At 36.6% G+C, this 25,259-nt stretch overlaps 2 protein-coding genes across 2 annotated transcripts in view; both read right to left on the bottom strand.

Moving 5' to 3' along the window:
- The window catches only part of LOC127790812 (ferredoxin-dependent glutamate synthase, chloroplastic), a 76,575-nt gene extending 61,704 nt beyond the window's left edge, over positions 1–14,871 (bottom strand). Inside the window, exons 1-2 of the mRNA XM_052320507.1 lie at positions 14,375–14,871; positions 12,772–13,084 (exon numbers count right to left, since the gene is read on the bottom strand). Coding sequence (XP_052176467.1) covers positions 12,772–13,084; positions 14,375–14,653 — 592 coding nt within the window. The 5' untranslated portion in view covers positions 14,654–14,871. The remainder of the gene's footprint in view (positions 1–12,771; positions 13,085–14,374) is intronic.
- A 4,952-nt stretch (positions 14,872–19,823) lies between these two features.
- On the bottom strand, positions 19,824–22,998 carry LOC127790183 (phosphatidylinositol 4-phosphate 5-kinase 4-like). Its single transcript, XM_052319482.1, has 8 exons — positions 21,830–22,998; positions 21,457–21,624; positions 21,172–21,337; positions 20,961–21,077; positions 20,667–20,860; positions 20,371–20,501; positions 20,205–20,286; positions 19,824–20,112 (listed from the first exon to the last, which is right to left on the bottom strand). Exons 1-8 carry the CDS (start codon positions 22,996–22,998, stop codon positions 19,824–19,826), a joined length of 2,316 nt encoding a protein of 771 aa, XP_052175442.1.
- Positions 22,999–25,259: the final 2,261 nt, after the last annotated feature.

Here is a 25,259-nt window from a genome sequence, read left to right as displayed (position 1 = left end):
GGCTGTACCTTACTGAATCATCTGTACACTTCCATTGGATAGTATCACACTTATCCAATTGAAGCTAATACTTGTTTAGGGAGTTAAAATACTGTGTAACATGGGAATCTCCTTGTTTTAGATCATCAAGCGTGCTCTCTATCTCAAATAATTCGAAGGTATTCTCAATATGTGAGTAGGCTTCCCTAGCAGCTGCCCAGATCTCTTGTGCAGTCAAAGAAAATTCTCACCTATTTCGTTTGTCATAGAGTTGATGAGCCAAGACATCACCATATTATTTTTGGACTTCCAAGCTTTGAACCCTAGTTCTGCTTCTCTCGGTTTGGTTGTGACTCCGGTTAAGTAATCATCTTTTCCCTTGCCGCATATGAACATCAACACTGATTGTGACCATTAAAAATAGTTCTGACTATTTAGCTTGTGCCCCATAATGGTGAACATGTTGTTGTCAATGGTTCCAGGGTGGTTGCTTGGTAGGGGAATGATCTCGAAGGACTGGCTGCTTCTGTTGACCATTGTGAATAACAACAAGACTGGCAGGTATGGGTAGAAGGGAGCTGGATTATGCAGCTACTAATCCCTTAGGGTTTCATAACAGGAGGAAAAACAATCCTGCTCTGATACCATGTAAAAAATATTTAGGAGAAAGGAAAAACTCTACCTTTTCATTCGTGCATAAGAAGCATATATACATATGAGTACAAGAAGTCTACTCTATTTACAAGATATCTAAATTATTTAAAATATAAACTAGTTATCTCTAAATTTTACGAATACAATTTAAACTAAATTATATAAACTGAATCATCTTCTTTTCCCTCTATCTCTAACTTCCCTAGAATTTCGGATCCTCATCTTTGCAATATTCTCAGCCTGTTGGCCTCCAGTTCTCTTATTTCCACATGTCCTAATCTCCCTCCAGTAAATGAAGATCTTAAAGTTGACATTGAACCCCAGGCCGTCTTGGATAAAAGGGTGATATATCATAACACACTGCCCCTTACTCAAGTATTAGTGCAATGGTCACACTTACATCCGAATCATACCACATGGGAATATTTGTCAGACTTACTAAAGCAATTCCCAAGGGCAGCCCAATTTCTATAATTTCTTGGGGACAAGAAATTTTATAAGGAAGGGGAATTGTCACGACCCCAAGGATATATTAGCAATTGTAGTATTAATGCAATTACTGTATTGTATGCTATTGCTATTGTTCATAGTGTACCTTTCAGTTAAAACTAAAACTGAAAGATAGAAAGCCTATAAATAGGCTAAACCTTAGACGACGGGAATTATTGTTGAATGATAATAGAATTCTTTCCCCCTCAAATTTTCTTTGTGTGTGTGTGTGTGTGTGTGTGTGTTCTTTCTGAATTCTCCCTCTGTTCCTCTAATTTCTCTCTCCCTTTCTATTCTCTTCCCTGATTTCTTCCAAAATTCCACTAAGAAACCCTAGGCAAGGTCTTGGTCCCCGACACCACATTGTTCTTTTCCATAAATCTGTATAGTCAATGTGGCTATTGGCTTTATGAATATTGTGCCACCAACCCTAACTTGGTTAGGATTAAGGTGTTGATGATGATGATATTATGAATAGAATGAGTTTGGGAGGCAAATGGTGCTCTTTGATTAAATTTTGTATTCAAATGTCAATCAAAATTAATCAATGAAGTGCCTAAAGACTTTTACAGAAGCTCAAGAGGTTTAAGACAAGGGGGCCTTTTATTGCTGGCCTGTTTTATAATGGTTATGGAGAATTTCAGCCAATATGTTTGTGAGAAAATAATTATGAGAGAAAAACCTAAGAGATTAGCCTCTCTTATCTTATTATTTATGGTAGGCATAACGAGCCTAAACACCTATGAGCTTAATCTAATTACAAATAAAACAAATACATACAATAATTACAATATATACAATACTAATAATTCTAACACTCCCCCTCAAACTGGAGCATAGATATCATATGCACCAAGCTTGTTACAAATATATTCCACTCGATGACCCTTTAGAGACTTGGTGAAGACATCTGCAAGTTGATCATTGGAGTTAACAAACTCTGTAACAAAAACACCTTCAACCAGCTTTGCTCTAATAAAGTGACAGTCGATTTCAATATGCTTAGTCCGCTCATAGAACACTGGATTGGAAGCAATGTGCAAGGTAACTTGATTATCACAAACAGGCTTCATAAGGGACACTTCACAAAACTTGAGTTCCTGCGAGAGTTGTTTAAGTCAGATGAGCCCACAAGTTGCATTAACCATAACCCGATATTCTACTTCTGCATTAGATCTAGTTACTACATTTTGTTTCTTACTTTTCCAAAAAAACATATTTCCTCCCACAACAACACAATACCCAGAGGTTGATCGAAGATCAAAAAAAGATCCTGCACAATCTGCATCTGCATAACAACAAATATTTGTGCATCCCTTATCCTTGTAGAGTAGCCCTTTACCTGGCACTTTTTTAATATATCTCAGAATCCGAATAATAGCGTCCCAATGAGAATCACATGGAGAATTGAGGAACTGACTAACTACACTCACAGCAAAAGCAATGTCGAGACGAGTGACTGTAAAATAGTTCAACTTGCCTACTAGTCTCCTATACCTTCCAGGATCTGAATAAAGCTCCCCTTGTCCCGACAAGAGTCGGACATTCAAATCCATTGGGGTGTCAACTGGTTTGCAGTTCAACATACCAGTATCTTTTAAGATGTCAAGGGCATACTTCCTCTGAGAAATTGAGATACCATCTCTTGACTGAGCAACTTCAAAACCCAAGAAATATCGAAGCCAACCTAGGTCTTTGGTCTGAAAGTGTTCATGTAGATGTTCCTTCAGCTTTTGTATTCTAACCTGATCACTCTCTGTGATAACAATGTCATCTACATAAATAACAAGGTAGATACATAAGGAAAAAGAATGACGATAGAAAACCGAATGATCAACTTCACTTCGAGGGAGACCAAAGGCTTGAACCACAGTGTTGAACCTGTCAAACCACACCTGTGGAGATTGTTTCAGACCATAAAGAGACTTTTTGAGTTTGCAAACTACATTGGACTTCCCCTGAGCAACAAAACCAGATGGTTGCTCCATATATACCTTTTCTTGCAAATCACCATGAAGAAAAGCATTTTTAATATTGAGGTGATAGAGTGGCCAATGACGAGTGACAGTTAGAGAGAAAAAGAGGCGAACAAAGGCCATTTTCGCAACAGGAAAGAAGGTATCACTGTAATCCAGCCCATAGATTTGTGTAAAACCTTTGGCAACCAAGCAAGCCTTAAGACATTCCACCTGGCCATCAGGACCCACTTTGGGAGTGAATACCCACCAGCAACCAACGGGAGTATTTCCTGGTGGTAAAGGCACCAAATCCCAAGTATCATTCGAATGTAAGGCGTCAATCTCATCTAACATAGCCTGGCACTAACCAGGATGGGACAAAACTTCACCTGTGATTTTAGGAATAGAAACAGAGGAAAGACTCGAAACAAAGACACTATAAAAAGGAGACAAACAATCATAGCATAAAAAGTTATAAATAGGATGGGGATTACGAGTAGATCGTGTACCTTTGCGAAGAGCAACAGGGAGATTGTTGGGCTCAGACTTTAGGGCAAAAGGGACCATAAACGAAGAGAACGAGTCAGGAGAGTCCTAGGCTGAAGGAATGCTGGCTCCAATAGTGGGATGAGGACGACGGTGATATGTAAGAAGTGGAGGAGCCGTGGAAGGTGGACCAGAAAATGATAAGGTAAGTGCCACAGAGGAGACATACGAACCCGATAAGGACAGCGAAAGAAAAGAAAAAGGAATAGGCAAAACCTAGTGAACACTCTGTGAATCAGGCTGAATAACCGAAAAGAAAGACTATTATTCAAAGAATGTGACATCAACAGCTAGAAGATAGTGATTCAGCTCAGGAGAGTAATACTTATAACCTTTCTGCAACTGGGAATAGCCAAGGAAGATACACTTGAGAGATTTTGCAACAAGCTTATTCTATCCAGGTGAAAAAAAATGCACAAAACTGACACAGCCAAAAACACACAGAGTAACAAAATAAAGTGGTTGTGTAGGGAACAAAAGGGAATGAGGAATTTAGTCCTACAACTAGAGGTGGCAAAACGGGTTGGCGGGTCATAATCGTGTTGTGTCGAGACACACGTATAACACGATTATGACAAACACGAACACGACACGATTAACTAATTGTGTCAAAACCCTCAACCCTAACACGAACATGTTTATTAAACAGGTAATACGACACGACACGCATAACCTGTTTAACAAACAAGTTAAACAGATCACACACGATACAACACGGTAACCCACTTATTAAACAGACACAACACAACACGTTAACACGAATAAAAACCTATTAACACGAATAAAACACATTTAACCTGTTAAAATAGGAATATCCTCAACAATTAACACATAAAAAAGTCATCTAACATGCAAAATAAAATACAATCATCCCAATAATAAAATAAAATACAGTCATCCAACAATAAAATAAAATGTTCTAAATTAGGTATTACACAATCTAATCAACAGTTAAAAAATTAGAGCATTGAGTTGAAGGAGTATTTTCCTTAGAAATATCTAATTTCGTATATAATCGTGTTAACGTGTTCAGATTAACCCGTTAACCCGTTTAATTAAACGAGTCATTACGTGTCTAAACGGGTTAGACGGGTTGACCCGGCTAAAACACAAAAATAACCGTGTCAACTCGTTTATGACCCGAAGCCAATTAGCCCCAACCCTAACTCGCTTAACTCCGTGTCATTTCATGTCATGTAATCGGGTCATGTCAAAAATTACCAGCCCTACCTGTAGTGCTAAAGATGGCATGCGATTGATTAGATAACGTGTAGTTAGAACAGCATCTCCCCAAAATTTGGTGGGAAGATTGGCATGCAAAAGGAGCGTTCGTGCAATCTCAATAAGATGGCGATTCTTACGCTCAACAACACCATTTTGTGTGTAAGGACAAGAGGATTGATGTAAAATGCCATTAGCAATCATAAAGGTAGTAAATTGAGAAGAAAAATACTCAGGGGGATTATCACTACGTAAGGCACGTATAGAAACTCCAAACTGTGTTTTTATTTTAACAATAAATGTCTAAAAGATAAAAAAACAACTTGGACCGACTCTTCATAAGAAACAACCAAGTGCAACGAGAAAATTCATCAATAAAAATAACGAAATATGAAAAACCAAGAGTAAAATTGACGTGACTAGGCCCCCATACATCAGAGTGCACAAGGGAAAAGGGAGTCTCAACCCTATTATTGACCCGACGAGAAAAAGAATTACGTGTTTACCACGCTGACATGACTCACAATTAAACATGGACAATAACAACAAACTAGGAACTAATTTCTTCAATTTGGAAATGCTGAGATGACCAAGACGATAGTGGAGAAGATCTGGAGAAGCGGCACTAGTGCAAGCTATCGGCAAACTAGGCACAACAAGATGATAGTGACCCTGTGACTCACGCCCGACGTCAATCGTCCGCCCCATACCCTGATCCTGAACACAAACAGAGGTAGGGGTAAAGATAATAGAACAGTTAAGGGTTTTGGTGAGTTGGCTAACTAAAATCAAATTAAAAGGACTATCAGGAACATATAAAACAAAATTTAATGAGAAAGACGAGGTAGGTGTGATTTGGCTAATCCCTTTAACTGCAGTTTTGGTATCATCAGTCAGGGTAACAGTAGGTAAGGTATCAGAATAGGTAAGTGAGGAGAAAAGAAGTTCATTACCACACATATGGTCAATGGTGTCAAAATCTATAACCCAAGGACCACTAGATAAGCCTTGAGCAACACAAGGGATTACCAGGATGAGACTGCTGGGTGGCATAGAACTTCAGGAAGGCATCATACTCAACTGCAGACATAGGTACCAATTGCGAACCTGGTGGAGATTGAGCAGGACTAAGATAGCTCTGAAATACATGAGTTGCACTAGTAGATGATACGGGTGGAGCAACTGGCCGACTATGTTTCTTCTAGCATTTGTCCTCAAGATGACCCAATTTCTTACAAAAGGTACACTATAGACGTGAGCGACTATTATTGCACCCTCTATTTCCTCCTACGGTGGAAGCCTGAGACACAAGAGCTAAAAATTCGGCTGGAGGAACAACATGAGAAGAAGACGACATACCATGAGCACCTGTCATATTCGACAACCTTTTAAAAGAGTCCTTCATGGTAGGGTTAGCGGAGCTGGTCAAGATTTGATGTCTGATAGCATCAAAACTCTGGTTTTAGGACGAAGAGAGCAAAAGCCATAAAAAACTTCTCTCGTTGAGCAATCTATTCGGTGAAGGTCATAGTAAGAGGAAGAAGAGCTCAAATTCTTCCATAAGAGCCCGAACTTGACCCAGATAAGATCCCATGGATGACTCCTGCTTGAGATTCTTGATATTAGAGACCATAAGAGTACAAACATTGGATGTCGTTTGTATAACACTCTTCAGCTTCCTTCCACACATAAACACAAGTTTCAAAGGGGCGAAAGAGTTGCATGATAGACGGATCAATAGACTACCATAAGAGGCTACATAACTGGGCATCAACTTGTTCTCGTCTAGCCTGATTAGCTTCTGGCACACTTTCAGCCTTTGTGGTAAGATGATCCGCTTGGCCTTACCCTTTGAACCAGATTTTGACAGAGGCTGCCCATGAGAGATAATTGGCCGACCCTATCAACTTGACAATAGTAATATTGGTTGTCCCAAGATTGGAAACAGTAAAGGATTGATAGGCAGCAGGGGCAACAGATGCCGAAGCAGTAGTAGCACCGACAAAAACCGCGTCACTGAAATCAGACATGGCGAGAACTTTGACATCGAAAATAGCTTGAGGGGTCGTCGAAGATTAGATCTGGAGAAGCCAGAGAGGATTGATCGGCGGACGCGCTGTCACGCGCCGGTGCGTGGAGGTGGAGCCAGCGAGTGGCGGCGGCACGTGGGTGGTCCGGCAGCAGCGAGTCTTCGGCTATCGGCCAATCTGACGGCAGTGAACCCTAGGGTGGTGGCGGTGTTAGCAAGTGGTGGCCAAACAGTGGGGTTCTGGTATGGGCAATGACGATGACAGTGACGGCTAGGGTTTGACGGTTGCTGGAAAAAGATACACAGCGACGGCTAGGGTTTTTCTCACCGGTGGCTCTGATACTATATGAGAAAATAATTATGAGAGAAAAACCTAAGAGATTAACCTCTTAACTTGTTATTTATAATAGGCATAACGGGCCTAAACACCTACAGACTTAATCTAATTACAAATAAAACAAATACGTACAATCATTACAATATATACAATACTAATAATTCTAACAATGTTTACAGAGCTGAGACCCTAGAGTTGATTAATTATTTTCAGGTGGTTCAGAGGATGGTGCAAGCTTGAAGATTTCAAACCTTCTTTATGCAGACTCCACAATCTTTTTTAGTGATCCTAGTGAAAGAGTTGTAAAAAGTTTCAGCAATGTTTCCTAGTCTTTTGAGGTTATGTCTACCTTAAGATTAACCTATCCAAAAGTGAAATCATTCTTGTAGCAAAGATAAGTGATATTCAGTATTGTAAAGTGGTTGCAGTCACCAAAGTACTTAGGTTTACCATTAGGTGCTTTTAAATCTTTAGCAATTTTGGATGGTGTGTGAAGCAAGGAGGGAATCTTAGAAAAGACAAAGGTTTCAAATGGTGGGAGAATTACTCCTACCAAGAGCACTTTTTTTATTAGCCCTAGTTGCTTCATGTCTTTGTTCTCTGTTCCAACCTCAAGGGTATCTAGATTACAGAGGTTATATAACAATTTCTCTAAGGTTATGTGGGTGAAGAATTCAAGTTTCATCTAGTAAGTTGAATAAGGTTTTCTACTTAGGTCCGGAGGTAAGGTTATGTGGGTGAAGAATTCAAGTTTCATCTAGTAAGTTGAATAAGGTTTTCTACTTAGGTCCGGAGGAGGTTTAGGCATTAGAAATTTCAAGTTTTTATATACTAGGATATTGGTTATGGAAATTTGCAAATGAAAATGATCTTTTATAAACAAAGCTTATTGATTTGAAGTATGGATCCATAGGGGATTGGTGTAAGGAATAAGGATGCAATAAGAAAACGTCATGGTGTGGAGTTATGGAGAGGATACATCATGGTGTGGGGTTGGCCTCTGTAAGTGACTATATCTAGGCAAGCCCTTGCAGCGATTGACACCTCAGCAGAGGCAGTTGCCTAGGCAGCGCCTGAGTGAAGGAGCCTCGCCTAGCAGTAGGTGAGGCGCTTCCCCAGTGCCTTGCGTTGCAGAAGGCCTACGCGAGCCAGGTGCTCACTTTTGACTACACTGGCTATGTGTTGGGCTTTTAGAGATTGTAAATCTATGAGCATTGTAATGCATAATGATGTATATGTAATGCATAATGATGTATATGTAATGCACAATGATGTATATGTATTGCCTCAATTGAAGACCAAAAAGATGAAAATTATGTATGCATTTTGAGGATTGATAGATTAAATATATGTTGTTATTGGATGACTTAGTGAGCACATACATGTCTATCAAGAGTTTGAAAATAACAATGGCACAAAAGAACAACGAAACATTTGGGACCTGAGGAAACCTAAGGGGATAAAAGAAGTGTGTAGAAACATAGTTTAAGTGCAAAAATGCACTATACCAAAAGGAGAGGCAAAACAAAAACATAAAAATTTAGGAGTCTTATGAACGATCTACAATTCCAGAACTGTCGACAGGCAGTATGCATTTGAGCACTGAAAGCATAAAATTGTTGACTGGATGGTTGCAAGTCAAAAAGGTAACAGATCCTGGAACATATTATCTGTTGACCAATTTGGGAAATGATCAATAATCAATAAGGTAAGTAGATGGTCAGCTGTGCAAGGATTACTGACTGTCAATAATTTGGAAAAAAAACAGTGGACCACTTGAGGTCTAACCAGATCAAGCATTATGCCATGAACCAATGGATGGAAATGATCAACAAGTTGCTTAGAGGATGTATACACCATGGTTTGGCCATGCTATGATCAATCGTTTAGAGCGAACTGTCGACTGAAAGATTAAACATGATAAATTATCAAAATTTTGAAGAAATTTGTCAACAGTCTCAAGGCACCAGACACGTTTTGATGACACTGAAGATGAGACCCAGAGACCCAAGGACCATAAGGAAGCACTCAATGAAGACCTAGTACCATCCAATACCCAATCTTAGTTGATAGTTTAATTTGTCCACCCTTATTCTGAGTACATGCTAATGGCTGGTAGTGGGGGGACCATGTCTTCCCAAAAACATTTTCCAGTGTGACATGATATTCGACTGAGATATGAAAATGAGAAATGAGAAATGAGGATTGAAGAGTAATGGTATCAGAGAAATAAAGATAATAAGTGAAAGAAAGAAAAAAAAAGAATCAACCCTGTATTTTTTAGTAATAAATGGATTAATTAAGGGAATATAGATCAAGCATGTCACACAATGGATCATGTGAAACTTGTTGAGAGATTTCTCTTTTGCTTGGTATCGGGGCAGCACATTCGGGGCTCAAAGACACTTCACTTTTGACACCTCGCTTCATTCTTTTGTGATATGGCACATTTGACAAAAGAAGGCTTAATACTAAGTTCGAGATATGAAGGAACACTTTGGAATCTAAAGATTTTAAATTATGTAAGTGAAAGCTGAACATAGGGAATGTAAGTTGGTAAAAATATAATTGTGGATGATGTTATAGTAAAACTGGAAGATTAATGAGGAAAACATAGGGAATGTAAGTTGGTAAAAACATCAATTCAGATATCTTTAGATCAATCATCCAAAATGATGGGGAGACTAATGAGGATGTTACACACAAAATTAATACAAGATGGTTAAAATGAAATGCTTCTAATGTTTTATGTGATTGTAAGATTCCATTGAAGCTAGAAGGAAAATTTTATAAAAACAACTATAAGACCAACTTTGTTATATGGCACATAATGTTAGGAAAAAAAGCACCAACGTGTGCAAAATATAAGTGTATAGGATGCTAAAAGGATGTGCAGTCATATAAGAAAAGATAAAATGGGAACCAAAGACATTCATAATAAAGTCAGAGTGGCTCGTATAGCAGACTAGATGCATGAGACACGATTAACCTGGTTAGATTATGTGAGAAGAAGACCAATAGAGGCCACTGAGGGGGAAGTAAATGAAATGGAACAAGTACCAAAAGAGGTAGAGAAAGACCAAGAAAAACTTGGTGGAAGACACTTAGGTTTGATAATAATTGTATAAGCCTCCCAGAAGACAAGGCCATAGATAGAAATGAATGGAAAACTAGAATCAACCCCACACAATGGGATAAAGGCTTGTAAGTTGTTGTATGGCACGTCTAACAAGAAAGGAAAGGCAAAGCTTTTGAGAGAGTAGATCATTCTATCATTCCTTCAAGGGTCAAGGGCAAGGATTCTATCATTCCCTCAAGGGCTCTATCCTTGTCTCACTTTTTTGGTGCTCAAGCTCTATGCCCTTTCCCTTTTTTAGAGTGTTTGAGAATATTGAGAGTTTTACTTTTTTCATCTTAAGGAAATATTCTCATCTCTCTTTTATATGCTTTTTGTCTTGTATTTACTTACAAGATTTCTTGTAAAAGTGTCGCCCCCTTTTGGCAGTTTCTTTTTCATGTATTGTTATTAGTCAAATATATATATATATATATATATATCACATCCCAATGCAAATAAGAAAAACACACATACACACACACACCAAACTTATAAACAGTTTGCCCCTTGACATCATTTCACACTTACAGGTTAGCCCTACAACTCGAGGGAAGAAAGTTGGAACACTTCCTTGCCAATTGTTCATACAATTCAAAACCCGACATATTCTTTTTATCAGCATTCAGAGTTCTGTCAGCCACCAAGATGACCAGGAAGCAATTAAGATAAAACCTCAATGTGTTATACTGATATCATGCCTACATATGAAACCTGGATTCATGTTACCATACAATATTGCAGTTATGAGCAATATCACATCATCCTCCACACCTGAATTTACAATTTAATTCAGGAGTATGAACGTGTAACAAGATAGAGAAGTGCAAAGAGAATGCAAAATAAGTTTCTTGATAATATTGACATCTTGGGTGGTGACTGGTGACCTTTATTAGTATCATTTGACTTATTTTCTATGTCAAATTATCATGCAGAGCTAAGTGAAAATTATTTAACTACTTGAACCTGGAGTGAAGTAAACTCAGTAGCATGTGTGCTGATGTTTTAAGCAATGTAGACCATGTTGTGCTTTAATTATAAAATGCTTCATTACATTGTTTGCAATTTTAGAACTTCTTTGATATTTTTGTAACTTTTGGACCTTACACGTAGCATATCTTCGAATATAACCCAATACTAGTTCATCCCCCGTGCGATGCACGAAAGTTCATATGTATTAAATTTATTTAAAATTGACAATCTCACAACCATAAATTCCATTTATAGGTTTCAAGAACTACACATTTTTCATAAACTAATAATTAATTTAACATATGATAAATATAAATAGATTATATAAAATAATAAATAATATGACAACATATAATAAATTAGTAACATAAATAATAAAAATATAAAACATAATAAAATTTTCAAAAGAAATATGACAACATATGATAAATATAAATAGCCTATACAAAATATTAATTTTGTCAAGATAACTTAAACAACTTATTTAAAATAATTCAATTTTGCCTAAATAACTAATTTAACATAACCTACAAACTAATTATTTTTCAAAATTAAGTAGTAACATAAACATATATAAGATTTGTATTTTTTTTGCACGGTTCTGAAACTAATTAAGGGTTTTAGAGTTTTGAGTTGTGGCTTTATTGAGAGAGAATGAGAGGTAAATTATGAGAAAAAAATAAAAAATTAAATTTATTTTTTTTAAAAATATATTTGGTAGTCGGTATTTGGCGATATTACTTGATATCTCAAGATTTCTCCCGATTTAAAAAAGTTTCATTTTTCTGTAATTTATTTTAATTAAAATTTTATGTTAATATTTAAAAATTAATAATATGGATTAAATCTTGCCTCTTCATATACTAGCATGTTTACACATTCTCCAAACACTATTCAACCATGAATAAAACCATTTACAGGTTCCAAGAACTACACGTTTTTCATAAATCTAGACTTAATTAATGACCCATAAAAATTCCATTTTGGGTAAGCAAAAAAATAAACAAAATATAATAAAATATCAAAATAGAAAGTAGAAATGAGCGGGAAAAAAATTTGACGGCTGTTTTGTTATAATATATATATAGATTGTGACACAATAAATGCAACCATACCAACTTTGTGATCCCCACAAAAGTAACTAACAAAACTATGAAATATGAATCATGCTCCTCACATCCAATATCTTTCAATTAATCAGCCATTTAACTACCATGTAAAAAAATTTCAGTATGCTACATGTCCATAATCTCAATATTCACTTTAAGTGCAGGTGTCTATGAATTTGGATGTGGCTAACATGAAGACAGAAATTACATCCTTCAAAACAAGTATAGTTAATAGTATCATAGCTTGCTAACATTCATTGTGCGTGAACAAATATTTACACAATTGTAAACATTCTATTATTTTCAAGAAACAAAAGGAAAAACTAAAAGAATCAACCGAACAGTGGTCTTTAAAGAGTGACCTGATTTGGCTTCTTTCATAAGTCCATCATCTTTGGGAAGAAAAACCATTCCTACACCAGTATGCAACTCATCAAAGGAAGCCAGTCCTTGCTTGTTAGCCCAATTGTTAAAAAGATCCCATGGAATTGATGTCATCAATCCTGAGCCATCACCAGAGTCATTATCTGCTCCACATCCCCCACGATGTTCCATGCAACCAAGAGCATTAAGAGCATCCTTAATAATCTGATGTGAGGCTTTATTTTCCAAATTGGCAATGAATCCAACTCCACAGGCACCTCTTTCTGATATAATATCCTCCAAGTTTGCAACCTGAAATTACAAGCATTTAATTAAAGGACACAAAACTCATACAAGACTCATTTCATGCACAAGCAAGCTCAAAATAAAAAAGAAAAAAATCAAGATAAAACTTTTGGCTCAAAACTAAAGCAAGACTAAAAGTAGATTTTTCCCCATTTTCATGCCATAGAAGTATTTTCTCTCCTTTGTTCTATAATTCAAGTAGCCAACCCCATGTAGTGATCAGGCTTGTAACTGTTGTTATTGTTGTTGTTTTCCCTACATAAATAAAACCAAAAGCCTGTTTTGATATGAAATATGCCCGTCGGTTTTGTGGCTAACAAAAGCATATGTAGGTTTCCTCATGTTAACTTTTCTATTTGATTTTACTTTTAGGCCTTTTCCCAAGCATTACTTTAGTAACTAAAGCTGGTGAGACAGTTAACATCTAGGAGCATATTAACAAGAGTTGGACACACCTATTATGAATAACAAAAAGTGTCCTGGCAAAGAAAGAGAGTTGCAGAAGTGGGTGACTATGTTGCTTTGCTGGAAAAAACTTCTGTAAGTTAGTAATTCCTATGGTAAGTCAAGGAATTAAAATAACCATGTGGTGAAATTTGAGTGATTATTTGTATCATATTTATAGCGTGTGGGGCATGAATGGGATTATTCAAAGAGTAAAAATTCTGTACCTCTAAATTAAAAATCTTGATATTCCAATGAAGGTGGATTGACAATACCCACCCCCATAGTATCTCCAATCCCCTATATTCCAATTAGCAATCCAGTAGAGACTCAATGAGCCAAAGCATATCAGGACCAATAGAAGGAAAGAGCTTAAAGTGCTGACTGCATTAATCACCACAATCACAGCCTATAATTTAAGTCATAATTAAGAATTGAAATTATTTTCCTAGTCTTTACACCAAAGCCCAGCTAATACTTAATAGATTGTGGTTTATAAAAACCTGAAAAAACAGGTCATTCTGAACATATATAGCGTGCAAATTGTGCTGGTTCTTATTTATGCACGATTCCCAAAAACATTTGAAGACACCATTTTTGCTCAACATTGGCTATCAACTCCGGAAAAATCAACTTGAAACTATAATCCTGACAAACTGCACCAAACAGCTCCAACATTCCACGTCTGCCACACACTATGAAATTCCCAATCCTAAACAAACACACAACTCCAAAATGAAGAATTAAAACCATAACCTACTCAATATCATCCATACATTAAAGAATCACACGGTACCAAACAGCAGCGAATAAATTCACAGAAAAAACTCATCAAAACAGAAATTCAACGACCTTTGGTGTGGAATCGGACGACTGTTGCGGCGAACACTGGAGGCGTTGAAGATCAAGAACGGCTCTGATCGAAGGTGACCAGTGGCTAGGCGATAAGACGCGAGACCTCTGAGTAGTAGCGGAATAACCGAGTCTCCGGCGAGTGCGCTTAGAGGAATGGCAGCAGAGGCCGATGAAATCGGCGAAGACGAGGCTTCTGTTGTTGGTGGCAAAGCCGGGGGTAGGTCTCGGAGAGCGGCCATTGGAGTAGAGAAGCTGAGGCACTGACTGCACAGACATGGCTGATCAATAATCTCTTGAGACACCAGCGAAGATTGTGTACAATATATCAATATACAGAAAGAGAGACAGAGAGGAGCGGTTTCGAGAGAGGAAGGGGGAGAGAGAGATTGTGTGGAGAGGGAAGGGAAAGGATTAAGTGAAAAGATAAAAGGGAGAGAAGCTTGGAGCCACCCGCCTCCCCTGGAGTCTACTTCCTCCTCCCATTCTCGTTGATGATGATGTACGCATATATGCTGCCTGCGTGTATAATCAATCTGCGTCGTATACAGGCCACGGGCCCTATATCGTGCGTCGCGTTACGCTTTTATCCTGCGTCGGCCACTGCATCGCCGTTGGATTTCCAGTCAACTGTCTTGTTTCGAATTTCGTGATTAAACCGATCATGTTCGACTTGTGCTCTGGTTGTCGAGTCTAGGTATGATATGGTTAGTAATTTTTCCCAGAATTTATTGGCTCAGTCATGCTTAGTGTATTTTAAGGGTTTTAATAATATTTTGTCAGATTTTTGTAATATATTATTAATTTTTTTTTTTTAAACTCGAATAACTCATATCTAGGGTTCAAGAGACTTTAATGAAATTTTTTAATTTACCCCTCCATAGTATTTATAATAATTTTATTTTTCTAAGTTTATGTACACTTATTAACTTAATTTGTTTTGGTATTATGAACCGTACCAGTGTTTTTCTAAAAGATCTTTTATATACTTTATGTAAAAAATAAAAATTAATAATGTTAACAAGATTTGGACTTATGTCTCTAAATAATAACTAATTTTTAAATTTTATTTTATTTAAAACTTTATCTAAAAATAATAAAAATAAATTATAAACATCAAATATCACCATAGTACCACCCTCTTGATTAATAAAACCATAGTTGCGAACCATAGATGTGATAATATGAATCCTGTAGTTTCAAGCACTCTTGCCAATTTTCATAAACTTTATCATTATATGTCTCTTATATACTGTCATGGCTGCCGTAGTCCATCCAATCCAACTGATAAGTCAACCACAATTAAGAATCGATTAAAATTCAGCCAATAAAATAAACTGGAACTTGTCAGATAATATAAAAATTCAAGGTTCTTTCAATTAAACAAATCAGCATAAGATAGACAACAAGTGTACGTGTGTTGATGATGATGGCTGGCCCTCCCACTCTAATCTGTCCATTTTTATTTTTATTTTTTTCACGTCCGTTTTATCTTTTTCCTTCCAGCCATGTTCGTATTTTGATATATTTCATTTTCTTAATGAATAGTATCAGTATTTATTTCAAATATTTTAATATTATATTGCTAAATTAAAAATTCAATGAAAGAATAAAATAAAAAATTGATATAAGGAAAGGGGCAAAAATTATCATGATATTTTCTCTTTTTGTTCTGTTACGCACTTTTTGGCTTCATTTCCCTGGGCGCTGCCACCTGTGAGGTGCCTTTCCAACGTCTTAAAGGGTGATTCGTCTTGCGATTTTTCCACTTCTGGTGGAACCGTCTGGCATGGGATCCACACCTGGCCCCTGACTCTCGCAGTCACACGAGCTCCATCCACTTTCCATAGGGGTTTCTGGCGAGAAGATCGCGCAAAAATGGGGCAAGCGAGAGAATTGGAGCGAGGATTCTGTCGAAATATGCGATTTCCAGATTTGCCGGCGGCGGCATAAGTCGTGACCGCCGGAACTATCAATTATGCTTAATAAGGCTGGATCACTTCATTTCGATCTGATTTGCCCTGCAAAAGGCCCGTGGAAGCAAGCCACAGCCCATCAACGCCGCTAAAATATGAAGCTTGTATTTGAGGATTAAATCAAAATAATCTGAGGAACTTGAAGTTGAAGCTTGGCAATTTAAACAATTAAATTATTATTGGTGCTTGAATATCAATTAGCAATTGAGGAGAAGGCGCAGCAAGGCAATTAATTAATTGGCCCAAGCTCCATCCCAATTAATTAATCCAACAAAGACCCCACTCAGCAATTCGAAGAAGCAGAAAATGAAGCAGCAATTGGGGAGCGGCCCCCCACTCGATTGAAATTTGGCCTTGCCGAGATCCACTCGGTTGTAACCCAAGGATGGCCACAACCAATTCAAGTGGAAGGCCACAATTGAGACCCAGTCGGTATATAACCGAGTGGATCTCGGCTCAAATGTGGCCATGGAGACCAACCGAGATCCACTCGGTCCTTAGCTCCGTGTTTCTTCAAAATTTTGAGTAAAATATGTCAAGACTATGTCATCCGAAAAGTCTCAAATGACTGCCACGTGTCCCTCTATCCCTCCTTTATAATTAGGCAATTTGCTTCTTCATTGGGGGATTCATTTTAGGGTACAAGGACTCTATTTTGCTTCTCAAGCATTTGAAGAGCCAAGTTCTTCAAGCCATTAGTTACTCAATGCCAGTTGTTACTCATGGCCAATAATTAGTCAGGGTCAGTAGTTACTCAAGGTCAATCAATTCTTTCAACAGCACTATTCATCATAGGCGGAGTTAGGATTTTGGTTCAATGGGTACAAATTTAAATATAAAAATATAATTTTTAAAATAAAATAATAACGATAATATTAAAAAAAATTATAATTGTTCCTTATAGCTTTTCATACTAAAAATTACAATTATTCAATAAAATTACATTAATTATTTGAATCTTTAGACTCGTCATAACTATGAAAAGCTAGTTCTTGCTATAAAAGAAGTTGAACACAATCAATTGATGTATTTAGATCAATTCGATAATCACACGATATTTGTTCTAACTGTCTGAATAACACTATTTCAATATTTTATTCTTAATTCATTAAGATTTCACAGTTATTTAAAGGTTAATTGTGTGCACTATTAGCATCTCCAACGTGAACTTAAAATCTATATTTAAAAAAAAAAAATTGTTGAACCATTATTTTATGAAAGAATCACCATCTCCTTATTCCCCATTATTTATTTTAAAAAGATAATAGTATAAGCAAAATGCGATATCTTTACTTATACTATATTCCAACTAATCACCAAATTCATTGAACCAAGTTATAATGAATCGCCTTGATTCTAAGGCTGACACAAACCTCTTTGCAAGTAGATTCTTCTAATTTGATCCTGAAAATTAACATTATAATCCATTATTGTAGTTCTTAACCTGGGATATATAGAAATTTGTACAACATTAATTTGCTCAATACTTGATTTGTTAATTTATTTATTTTCTTCAATATAAATTTCCTCTATACTTGTTTTCTTTGCTTCACAATTTTCTTCAAAACTTAATTTTATTTACATTATTATTGTAAAAAAATAAAATTATGAGCAAATTATAAAAAATACTGTGATGGTTACTACTGCACCATTATATACTTGTTTTCTTCGATACTTTTTTTTTTTATTTCTAGTAGTAAAATATAATATAATATTTTTATTTTTAGTAGTAAATTATTATAAAAATAATATTTTTTAAAAAAAATTAGCCTAATGGGGGCAAAGGCCTCAGGTGGCTCCGCCCCTACTATTCATGAAAAAGTTACTATTCACCAATAATTATTCATCAGCGTAAACATAAGTATCTATGCACATATTGATAATGTTATGGATATTATCTATGACATGCATTGGATGTATTTCTCATAACATTGTCTGACTTGATCGTCGGAAGGCACATGTAGAGAACTCCCCCACGTGGCATTTTAACTGTTGTTATGCCTGCAGGATAAATCTTGGACTCTTAGACTTGGAACACTAACCTATTGAAAACCCCTTCAAGGTCTCACATCGCTTGTCACTCAAAGAACCTTCTAAACACCTCGCAAATAAGATTCCAAAGACTATTTTGGGTCAGTGCCTTGTTGAATTCCAACCTTGACCCTATCCAGATTCGTCAAAGCCTCACTGGTGCAAATGAGCCGAGTTGAGTTTCACTCAGCTTGGTTTAGCTCAACAAATTTTATCATAGGCTCAAGCTCGAATTCGAGTCGAGCCTGAAAGCTTAGCTTGAGCTCAATTAGCATAGCCCAAACTTGAGCCCAACTCAAGCGGCTCGTTAATTTGTTGACGAGCCGAGCTCAAGCTTCAGCTCAGGCTTGAGCGAACCCCAACATGAGCTTGGGCTCGGGCTGGAATTTATCAAAATTTTATTTAAAAAAAACTAATAAATTGATGTATAATAAAAATAAATATCAATATGATAATCAACAAATATACATAAATGAGCCCAACCTGATAATCAACAAATATAACATCATCATGATAATTAAGTAATAATAATTTCACAAATTACAAAAAGCATAATATCATTTACGTTACAAAAAAATAATCAAATTACTTGTTTAGTTATTTTTAAAATAGAAACATAATCAAAATTACAACACAACAAAGATATTTTCAATTCAACTTCAAATTAGTTGCTCCAAATATCAACTTGCAATTTGAAATTGTAATATTGATCAATAATCATAATTATATATCAAATCATATATATATCAACCTACAAAATACCAACACATCAAAAGCTTCCAAGAATCATATACCTTATGTTTGTTTCATGTGACAGATGTTATCCTATATGTAAAAATATAAAAATTAATATTTTTTTATCAATATCAACTAACAAAGTGCTCACGAGCCTATAAGTAAGTTAGCTCGCAAGTCTTTATTCGAGACAACTCACGAGTCTATAATCGAGCCAACTCATAAGCCTTTATTCAAACTAACTCACAAGCTAACGAGTCTAATTTTATTGAGCTCAAGTTTAGCTCATTTACAAATCGAGATTCAAAGTTAGGCTCAAACTTGTCTCTTTTACTTTAACGAACGAACTCGAATGAGATTTGATCGAGTCGAACATCGAGCCGAGTTCAAATGGCTCGACACATTTGCACTCCTACTTATTGGTGATGTCCTGGACCTTTGATAGTGGTGGATGCTTCTTCTCAAACCGATCTCAAGATAAATAAATATTATTGTTCTAACTTGATAACAAGACAATCATAACTCCAAACATTGAATCTTCACTTCGTTGCCAACTAATAAATCGATTCAAGAATTCATCACAAAACGGTCCAAAGTTGAAAATGTTACATGTTTACCATCGGAATATAGCTATAACAATTCTCCTGCAACCAAAAGAATATATACTACGGAGAACAGAGGCATTGTTGTCGATTCCCCGCCGATCTTCAAGCATCTTCCTCAAAGATTTTGAAGATGAAATCGCGAAAGCGCCTCGAGTATTGTTTCGGATCGACGGCCGAGATCGAGGTTGGATCGTACTGGATGGACTTGTAGGCGTGCTCGAGCTTCTTCGTGATGTCATAGTCTTGAAGTATGTCGATGATGCCGAAGAACATCACGACGTCGTAATACTCGCCGGTAGGATCTCCGACGAGCTGGAACTCGCAGTCGATCTTCCTCTCGGTTCTTTCTACTCTCGCTGGCATGTTCACTCCCAGCTTTATGCTAGCCCAACTGCATATGCAACAAGAACAAAAAGAGTACATAAGTTCTTAAACACATAGTTCTAATCAGCAAAAATCATTATTTGAGTAGAGATGTTTTACGCTGCTGGATCAAGAAGAAGCTGATCCACGTCTGCTCTGGAAAGCCTAGGGACTGATGACTCTGTCTCCGGATCTTCATTATCTGAGGAATGGATGATCCTTTAATTCTAGGTTTTTGTTGAGAAGATTAACAGAAGAGGATAAGAAAGATAGGATGAGGAAGAACCAGTAGGTGTCCGGGAGCCGGAGGGAATGAGATCGCCGCAATCGGTTGTATCCCTAAAGTGAAGGCCCACTAGAAGGCTATAATCCATGATTCTTTCCTGTTCAAGAAACTCGCAATCTCTGTCAACTTGCCTGAAAAAGAGAAAAGGAGAAAGAGAATGAGATGAAAATAACATTTGTAAAAAAAAAAAAAAAGCAAAAAAAATGGTGATTTTCAAATTAATGTACGTGTTTGGTGAGGTACTAACTGCACATAAAGGTAGTGACAATAAAAGCAAAAAAAATTGTAAGCTTAACCTTCTAAACTCTTGAAACCATGTCTTTTGGAGTCTAAATATGAAATTAACATCAAGATCTTTCAAAGTGGTAGTTGCATCAATCTCAGCTTCTGGTTTATCCGTCATTCGACCAAGGGAAGATCCTTTGAGATCAAATCGTCTGTGAATTGTATACTCAGAACAGAAGAGATTTCCCATAATGATAAATCGAACCTGTAATATTATTCATCCAATAATACCAATGCAAGTAATTAGAGAAGAATATGAAACAAATATGTCACAAAGCCAACCTTAGTTTTATCCCATGAATTACCTTCTTTTGAGCAGGACCATTTAACTTTACACAATGCAAGCCGAAGTACTTGGTGACTAAGGTGTTCTCAAATGCACGAAAATGATTGTAATAAGCTGGAAGCATCCTTAGAAGGACCTAATTAATCATATGGAACATGAAAAATGAGTTGAATGCCGTTATTGATTATCTAGCATAATACATTGATTAGGAAAGGCAATAGAGGCCTCACTTTTACTTCTGCTTTCTTCATTGTTTTTATCATGTAACGATCATCATTGGTTAAGTAAAAGAAGCTTCCACTCTTTCCGGGAGATGAGAGTTCTCGAAGTGCATCATTTCCACAAATGGACAACATGTAGTCAGCTGGATCCACCTTGAATAATTTTCTCAACGTCCTGACAATAATATATCAAATATTAATTCATTAATTATTTCTATTTATGATTTTATTTTTGTTTTATTCTAGGGTTTTTCAGTTCCATTGGGACATTGGATAGTAGAAAGGAGTCGTCACCTAAAAACTAATGGGCAATAATCCTTCCACCGAAATTCAATAGACTGGTGTGGTGGAGTGTATTTGGATCCCTCTGAAGGAAATCTTGTCCAGACCTTTTCCTTGGGATCGAAAGCTGAAGCTTTTAAATCCAGTGTTGAAACTGGACCGTGTCTTCCGACGGCATGCCTACACAATTAACAAATTCATATAGCTCCAAGTTAGACTTGACAAAAATTGATTCAATCAAAATAAAGAGTGCAAGAAGATCAATCGCAATTATGATTTCTAGGATTCACATTGAAAATGACATATTGGATATGCTTGGAGAATGAATATATCTTAGAGGGATTTGAACTGAAGGAGAAATATAAGAAACTGTTACTGATCATGCCTGATTCCCAGCTGCAAATTGAGCATTAACTCGTAATTCTTATGCCCCTTGGAAATTGTCTCCCCTTGTCTCTTTATGGCCTTTGGTATCCGAATTGGGCTCCCTCTGGAACAAGGATTGTCAAGGTGCATACTCGCATCGTCCCTGCCACCCATAAAATTCCTATCAAAATTAGAATCACAAGAAGGCCCGGCGCCCTCCAGCATGCGCATTCTATTGAACTCCTTATCCACACCGGAATCTATTCTCCCATCAACAGACATTCTCCTTGGCCTTATGCCATTATCCACGGCCTTGGAGGACCTCCACACTGCAAGCTTCTTTTGGGATGGCATGATGGGGATCTTCTCATTCGGACAAACCTTACAGTCACTCAAATCGACATTGAACACCTCCTGAGGATCCCACTCAAAATTTCCCTCTGGGGATGTCCCTGATGGATAATAAGTCCCATTCTGTTCCTTGGGATCCTGGCTCCAATTACCCACATAGAAACTTCCATCTGCCCATCGGAAAGTTCCATTTCCTTTTGGCAACCCATCTTCCCAATACCCATCATACCTATTCCCATTAGTCCAGATGAACTTCCCTTTACCGGAAATCACCCCATTCTTCCACTCCCCAGCATAGTAATTCCCATTGTTCCATTGGTACCGGCCCTGCCCTTCCTGCAATCCCCGGCACCATTCGCCATCGTAACAGTCGCCACTGGCAAAGTTCTTTATGCCGTTGCCATGTTTCAAATTCATAACCCAAAAACCTCTATACGTATCTCCATTAGAGCCCGTGAATGTACCTTTCCCATCCATATAACCATTCTTGAATTCTCCTTCATAGGTAGCTCCACAAGGCCAACTGAACCTTCCTCGCCCCATTGTCTTGCCTCTAGCCCATTCTCCCACGTACATGCACCCATCTGTCCATAAATACTTCCCTGTTCCGTGCGGGAAATTGTCGCACCATTGGCCGGTGTAGTAATCACCATTGGATAGAACTCTATCCGCAAGGTATATCTCACCGCTTCCATCACCGCCGGCATAAATTTCATCTTGCTCGTATTCTTCGTCATCGTCGTCTGCATGCGCCACGTACGGCGTTCCAAAGATGCTGTGGGCTCGTTTCTTCGCAGCCGCCTGAGTCTTTCGAACCGTAGCCTCCCACGCCTTCATGATGATGTTGCAATTTTGAGCTTAATTAATTTCCTATTGATCTCTCTCTCTCTCCCCCTTGGCTCTTCAAATCTTCATCTTGGTTTCGACTAGTTCTCTAACCACATGGTTGCACCGTGCAACAAAATCTAAAAGCTGGAACATCTCCCCTTGGTTGCAACCAACCAAAAACCAACGTCCATCTGTCGTCAATTTTTGGTCGATAATTTTTGTTCCTTTTTTTTTTTTTTAGTTAGCCTTAGCCATATGCCGCTGGGAAAGCGCATAGGAAGGCTTTGGAAAGAAGATCAAAATGGGACATCTGTTACTAAATTAATGATCAACAGTGACAGTTGGAGCTCTAATTAGAATACGTACGTTCAAGCGGCCACCAAAATTCTTGTACGTTTGCAGGTAATGACAGCAAAAACCAAGGAAATTTCACGTAGGTGGCGGTCAAAGAAGCATTTTCTGTCATTTTGTTCCTCCTTTTTATGGCAAATGGAAGACTCATTCATCGCCTTAGCCTCGTCGCCGATAAAACCGTTGGAGACTAACATTTGGAAGGATCGGAAAATATGGTAAGAGCATTATCCTTTGGTTTAACCCATTTTCTAATTAATGTTTCTCTGCTTCCTAATAATAGATATAAGGCAAAGCTGATTTAGATCTGGGCTGCAAAAGTAATCCTTGATTAGACAATTAATTTGAAGTCAACACATTAATTAAATAGTAGGATTGAACTCTTTTGACTTGGGGCCGGGGGATTAGTGTTGTTCGCCTTTTAACTCTTTTGCCTTGAAAACAAATAAAGTAGATTATTCCAGACATAATGGAGTGATAAAGTATTTAGAGTTTTACATGAAATATTGAGATTTAAATCAATATGATGACTTTAAAGATAAAATTATTGCTAGAATATAGAATTTAACTTAAAGGTAACATTGACGTTGGAAGATAAATTTCAAATGAATTGTGCTAAATGTCCAATTCTAAATGTATATAGATTGTGATCGCATTTGAATTTATCTAAAGATGCATCAGAGGAAATGTCACTTGTATTTGGAGATTAGTCGGACAAAACTTGAATATCTTAGTTGAATTAAGAAAAAAAGAAAAAAAATTTAAAAATGATTGTCAAAATTGCTATTGCTAACTAAGCATATGTTTCATGACGATGCTTTGTCATTTCAATTCTCAAAGGACCAATCGATATGCAAAGATACTGTACTGGTTAATGAAGAATTAACTTAATCTTTATGCGACTATTCTTGAAATGTTGGAATTTGAAACTCATTATAAAATGTAAGATTGAGATATTAGAGTAAAAACTTCATGACTCTACATTTTCTTAGTGTATTCTATAAATACTTAATTAATTTTATACAATATTTGCAAGCCATATTTATTTAATAATTTCATAAAATTAGACAATAAATATAAATAACTTATCAAAAATACTTATATACATAATAAATTAAAAATTCCCGTGCATGACTACTCAGGTAATAACAAGGCTGAAAGGCAGTTTATTAATATATATTAATAAATTATCCTAAACTTTAGAAATGAGTCTACTTAATAATATCAACAACCATCAATCTTAGTTAAAATGCTTATAATAAAATACAAAAACTAATTTTAAGTTGCTCCTAAAAAGAACTCTCTTTAAGTAAGAATTGAATTGCATTGAAAGAAAGTGCAAACATAATGTATATGAAATGTTATTTTACTTATATCAAGCAATATAATATTTGTTTCATGCAGATAAAGTCAGACAAAAGCGTAAACCCCACCCCCACCCTATCTCCTTTCCTTCTTGTGCATACCCACATTCGGCAACATTTGTTATCTAATGCAAACAACAAATCACCTCTACATAATGCATTTTATATTCTTAGAGTGCAAGGTTTGAAGGGATTAATAATTATTATATTTTGTAATTTTAGAAAAAAAATATAATCTTTTTACTTAGATAAATGGGGAATTAACTTATTAACTAGGTTATTATTTTTTGCCACATCACTAGATTTGAAATATCTTCAATATAAGTACACATTCAAATTTTTATATATTTATTTTTTCTTAGTAAAAAAGAAAAAAAAAACCCTAAAAGTTTAGTTAAATTGGCGAGCTCATAAAAGAAAATTGAAGAGAATTTTTGACTAATAATTAATAGGATAAGTACATTTACCTAATTGTCCATTTTTCCATAACAAAACCATTACTAGGATATTTAGTAAAATAGATTATTCCGACTTAGGAAAAAAATAATTTTCACC

This window comes from Diospyros lotus, chromosome 14 (genome assembly GCF_014633365.1).
Source record: "Diospyros lotus cultivar Yz01 chromosome 14, ASM1463336v1, whole genome shotgun sequence".
Classification (NCBI taxonomy): Eukaryota; Viridiplantae; Streptophyta; class Magnoliopsida; order Ericales; family Ebenaceae; genus Diospyros; species Diospyros lotus.
This window is presented reverse-complemented; position numbering and strand designations above follow the sequence as displayed.